At 39.3% G+C, this 6,000-nt stretch overlaps 1 protein-coding gene across 1 annotated transcript in view; it reads right to left on the bottom strand.

Moving 5' to 3' along the window:
• Nucleotides 1-2,811: 2,811 nt before the first annotated feature.
• The window catches only part of LOC118800585 (scavenger receptor cysteine-rich type 1 protein M130-like), a 41,449-nt gene continuing 38,260 nt past the window's right edge, over nt 2,812-6,000 (bottom strand). Inside the window, exons 21-24 of the mRNA XM_036560856.1 lie at nt 5,456-5,761; nt 3,776-4,081; nt 3,556-3,621; nt 2,812-2,960 (exon numbers count right to left, since the gene is read on the bottom strand). Of these exons, the coding sequence (XP_036416749.1) occupies nt 2,812-2,960; nt 3,556-3,621; nt 3,776-4,081; nt 5,456-5,761 (827 nt within the window). The remainder of the gene's footprint in view (nt 2,961-3,555; nt 3,622-3,775; nt 4,082-5,455; nt 5,762-6,000) is intronic.

The following is a 6,000-nucleotide window of genomic DNA, read 5'->3' as shown; positions in this document are numbered from 1 at the left end:
TAGTCAGCCACACTGTTGTCGTAACAGAATAATAGTATTGCAGTTTTACTTCAGTCTTTTTCAGTTTTATTAAATGTAAGGGCTTGTCCTTCTGTGGGGCTCATACTTATTGTTACTGTGGAGCACATCACATATACTCAAGCACATCACTGAGTAACCAACCTCAGTGTTTTGTACTGGATGAGTGCTAAATTTTTATTTTTATACTGGGGAAAAAGAATATTTTTTGTCATAAAGTCTTGCAAACATCCTTTTTATACTGTGGGAACTGCCTGGTCTGTGTGTTAGCATGAGCTGCAATGTGTTGATTTGGGGGGGGCTACCATATGCTCTGTTCATAGAAAGAAGGACTTAGCATGGTGTGCATAGTCTGGGCCATAGCCCTGACTCCCGCTAAATGGACTGCTTATGTTGTTATTTAATGTTGTTAATTTTGTTGTTCTTCAGTTAAAATGTGAGTATATATGTTTACTACGTTATTTTGTGCCATGCTTGGAGTTAGTTAGAGTGAGTTTGTGTTTCATAACTGCTGGGAGAAAGAATAAGGCTAGGAGTGGCCTGCCTCTCTTTTCGGTTGCTTTTCAAGTGGCATTTTTGCCTTGCTCTAAAAAAAGAGCATTTTTGACCAGAAAATATGGCCTCACCTGACTCATCTTCTACATGAAGCCACTATATGTAGCTAACATAACCTATGTAGATACTAACATAGTTAGCTAGCTCATATAGCTGCTGTATTTGGTCATTTTGTGGACATACCTATCTAGCCAGCTAACCATGGCTGCTGTGCATTTTGTGGAAGTACTTAGCTAGTTAACTAACCATAACTGCTTTATTTGGTCATTTGTGGATGTAATTAGCTAGCTAGCAAATGTTTTTTGAAAATTTGTTTCTTAATTGTAGGTAGCTATCAAAGCTAACTTATGCTGCTCAACTGAGATTTCCTGCTCAGAAAGGCTGAAAGGTTCCAGGCTCAGGCTACGATGTCAACAAGTCAACATGCTCACGCCCTCAAAATGTTTTTGTTTTTTAAACGTTTGTTTTGGAGAGGCACTGGTCAAATGATGGTTGTCACTGCTTTTACGAAACTAGGGCACATAAAGTCTTGTTGTTCTGCCCTCCAGGGGAAAGAGCTCCCTGGTGGTGATCACTTTAGCCGACCTGTGGCCGTAGTCAAGCACAAGGTCTTGATGGTTGCTTGACAGCTGTTGGATCTCTTCAGAATCTTTTGGGGAGACTTATTCCTTGTATATTATTAAGTGAATTATTACATGGAAATACATACATAATTATTTTTACCTCTTGAGTCACAAGTTGAACCAGATTCAGATTACTACCTCACAAAAACAGATTTATACAAAAAAGGACATGAATAATGTGGTTATATTGAGATGGTCATATGTTAAATTTGAAGGTGCATCTGTGTTCATTTGCATGGAAGTTCTTAATCTTCATTATAAGTCTAATTGTAAATTGTATGGAACTGTAACTCTAAAAAAGTACCCGCTTTCAATTTGTGTGTTCCTTGAAACTAAAAATATAACCTTTATTTTACTTTTATTACATTACATGCAATGAAATATTACAATCATGATCAAAAATAGCAATTGATGAGACTCTATGAATTGTATAAACAGGGAGAACACAGCATAGATAAACTTAGAAGAACAATACAAAACCTCAGAGAAATGCAAAATAGTTGTAAGTGTAATGGGGAAAACGAGCAAAGAATGACAGAAGCAAGAGAGGAGTACAGACAACAGAGGATTGCATTGATAATCCCACAACAATGGCCTACACACCCACCCCTTGTGTACTATTTCCACACATGCACACACACAAACAGACACACACACATGCACAAACACAAGAATGCACATACATTTCTGTCATTGTTCAACTGAACACAATCTTATTATAAGTATAAATAATCTTATTATAAATATAAATACACCACAGTAAGTATTATGCCTCTCACCCCTTTGAGTGTCTCTTGCAGTATTGAATCTGCAGTAAATCTCCTCATAGACTCTCTCAGTGCCCCTACTCAAGCCTTCATAGACTCCCTCAAGCCCTCTTCTAAGGCCTTCATAGACTATGTTCTCCATCCTCTTAGAGAGCCCTGTGAAGGAGACAAAGAGAAACATTAAGCCAGTTCAGTAGAAGAGAAGACTGATGACAGATTGAAGGACTAATGATGTTTAGAGAATGTACAGAAAGTGGATTGTAGATGATCTCTGAATCTCTCTACCTTTACTGAGCACTCTGTTCTGGTAAAACAGCACAACCAGAAGCACTAAGGCCAGGAAGAGCACCATTCCCAGAACTAGGAGAGACACTGGATAGATGGACGGAACAGCCGGTGGAGGAGTGATTGTTCTCTTTGCTGTATGATGCATTTAAATTGAAAACACAAACAAATAAAGATACTGTGTAATGCACTCAACAATCTATTCAGAAATATTTTTGAAAGATAACAGAGTACCAGCGATGGGTGTGTCAGCTGTTCTGAGTGTAATAGTAGGAGGTTCATATTTTTCTGTAAATACAGAAACAAAAGACAACCACAAGATACATACTCATTGACTGCTCAAATGAGTTTGCAGATAAACATGATTTAAATGGAGACTCAAAAAACTAAAAAATTCAGCATACCTGAACAGGTGACTCCAGCGTCCTGCCTGTGGGAGCAGTCAGTGTGGTTCTTCAGGGAATGAGGACAGTCCCACAGGTGAATCTCATTCCCTCTACACTTCACTCTGTTCAGCCAGATAGGCCCTTCACCAGCACCAAAGACAGGACTCCCATCAGCACTCAGTGCTGGCCCAGCTGCCTGCAGACCACCTGAGAATCCCTTATGTCCCAGAGATCATCACAGACAGACCCCCACTCAGTGTTATGATACACCTCCAGCCTCCCAGAACAGCTTCCCTCAGTTCCACTCAGCCTGAGAGGCAGGTGATCTACATCACACACATCAAACACACAAGGGCACTCGTAAAATTAGGTTTCACATAGAAATCTTTTACTTTCAAAATGATGTGCTCAGTTTTATTTGTGCAGGTCCAGTGGTTATAAATGATGCATACTGTTGCTGTCCAAAGAAAAAAAAATATCTCCAAAATAGTAACTTTAAAAGAGATGGTAAAAACACACTTACCTTTCAATGTACATTAATGTAAAACGAAGTGATTTTAGAGCAATTCTATTGGTCCCTTCATCATGAAATTTTCACACAATGTAAAGCACATCTGGTGTGTTGAAATAATGTAGAAAAATAAAAATCGACAGAGATGGTTTTCTTTGGACAGTGACGATATGCTAAGATAGAATTCAACAAGTTTCATTAGCCTTTGATTTGATTTTATTATTTGCAAGCCTTTACTGTCAGTAAAATTTAACATTTCCCATAAAAAGCCCTGGTTGGCTTTACTAGAATATTTTCAATAAGTTTAACAATCATACAGAATGGATATTAATTGAAAATGACATTGCATTTTTGTCTAAAAAAAAAAAAGATTTACTGTACATTAGTTTATTGAAGTGTTTGGTACTTACTTGAGCACTGCTGCTGGTGTGGAGATAAAAAGCATGTTGGATGAGCAGGTGGTGAGCTTCCCCTGTCTGTAGTAAGAAAATATAGTAGTGTAGTCACTGAATAATTTAACTTACAGACTGATCTCTCTGGGCATTTAGTCTTGTAGCCTCACGTTCAATCTCAACATTTCTGTTCATGGCAATGTATAAAAGCATTATTAATTGTAGAAAGACTGTTTACCTGAGCAGGTAATGTGAGCCACCTCGTTGTGATTATTACAGGTGTTTTGTCCCCAGGGTGAAGATGGACAATGCCACAGAGTGGAGTCATATTTTCTACATTTCAGATTATCCAGCCAGTTAGGAGCTGATTCCACTCTTGCTTCAGTAGGTTTCTCACTGCCAGACTTTCCACAGTTCAGCTCCTGACAGATCAAACTTACTGTTTCTTCATCCATCCCATTAACACACACATTACCCCAGGTTCCATTGTAGAACACTTCCAGATTCCCCTCACAGCCCTCAGTGAGTCTGATCTCTTTAAACTCTGATGGGAGAAAGAAAATTTAAGTTTAGTGGTGGACATTCTGCAAAATACAGATGGTCAATTAAAGAAAAAAACAAGTTATTGGACCTCCACAAGCCACCAGAAAAGGTTTAGTGTTCCATAGCACAGATTTTGCAGCTCTCTAGAAGTGTACTAGAGGAATGGAACATTCCTGAGGTTTATGCACGTCAAACCAACCTCTGTTGTGGATGGACTGTTCACAGTCTGATCACATCCTTTTTGACATTCTCAGGCACCTGACTAACAGTTGCTGTTCTGTTTTTTATTACATTTCACACTAATATATTGTAGCGTCCTTCCACTGGCTGGTGCTGGCACCGAGAGACTCTGGGGGTGTGGCTAGGCAGATGGCCACACACAAAGGCTCATGGTAGCGTGTGCCCTCCAACAAAGGTAATTGTTATGTTTTTGGTGTTGTTAGTAGATGTTAGTTTAAGTTATGTGTACGTTTGTATTGTGTTATTTAGTGTCAGGGGCTGTGAGTTTTGTGTTGGCATGTGGCTAAAGGTGACCTGCCCTATGGTTTTAATGCTCTGTATGTGCCCTTTGCTGCTAGTGTGTTTAATAAAAAGTATTTATTGCAGCAGTATTACAGTCACCCCAGTGTGTCTTCTTCTGACAATGCCACAATACAATCTATTTATTGATGTCTGTAAATTTATAAATGTTAATCTTTTAATTGTATAATGCAGTACACGTACACCATCTACACTTGAAAGAGCCTCGTTCAGACTGCCAGCCCAAATTCAATTTTGGCATATCCAGATAGTCTGAAATGCAATTTCAAGCAGATTTTAACATTTGTGCCTCTGTCTGGAAGGTTTGACTGCTCAAATTGGATTTTAAAGTCAAGTCAAAGTTTATTTATATTGCTTTTTACAACAGCCATTGTCACAAATAAGCTTTACAAAAAAATCCGGGTCCAAGACCCCATGAGCGTGGCAAGAAAAACTCCCTAAAAGTAAGAGGAAGAAACCTTAAGAGGAACCAAGACTGAAAAGGAGAACCCATCATCCTCTGGTCGACACTGGATAGCAAACAATAACAAAAGAGCAATATGAACAGAAGATAAGGCTTTAAAATTAGAAAAACATTAAAATACAGAAAAAGGGAAAAGCAGGTTAAGCAATGGCTAGTTTGAGTCTGTGCAGCAGCAGCATCAACAGGAGGGTCAGTGGCTTGCAGGTGAGGTTTGCCCAGCATTGTATAGCAAGAAGCTCCATAGTTTTAAATTCACTGCTTTATGATGCAAGTTCAAACAATGCTAATGCAATTAGTATACATTTCAGAAGAAGATCAAAGGCAAACAAAAGAATAAAATATTCATTAGCAATGGTTACAGTAGCACTTTACCTGAGCACACGACTCCTACATCCTCCTTGTGTCCACATTCATCCTCTCCACACTGCTGAAATCTGCAGTTCCACAGGGACGTCTCGTTCCCCTCACACTCCACCTCATTCAGCCATATGGGTCCAGTTCCAGGTCCAAACCAGGCTGGTACCGGAGCACTGAGGGCCACTCCACACTGCAGCTGTCTGCAGACCACCTGAGCATCCTCAATATCCCACAAGTCATCACACACTGTCCCCCATGAGCCGCTGTGGAAAACCTCCAGCCTTCCTGCACAGTCTCCCCCAGAACCAACCAGCCTGATGGCTACATTAAAAGACAAAACACACAAACATTAGAACATGAAATTTAATACATCATTCTAACACATGATGAATGCACTTATTCTATGTGAGGATTATATTAATATTTTTTGGGGGGTTTTTTGCATTACATCAAAGTAGATCAGTCAGACGAAGTATACAAATCATGTACTTGAGTTAGAGATGCTCAAGGTTAAATATTACTCCAGTAAAAGTAGAAGTCCTCCCTTTAGACCTCCACTT

This window comes from Colossoma macropomum, unplaced genomic scaffold, assembly GCF_904425465.1.
Source record: "Colossoma macropomum unplaced genomic scaffold, Colossoma_macropomum, whole genome shotgun sequence".
Taxonomy (NCBI): domain Eukaryota; kingdom Metazoa; phylum Chordata; class Actinopteri; order Characiformes; family Serrasalmidae; genus Colossoma; species Colossoma macropomum.
This window is presented reverse-complemented; position numbering and strand designations above follow the sequence as displayed.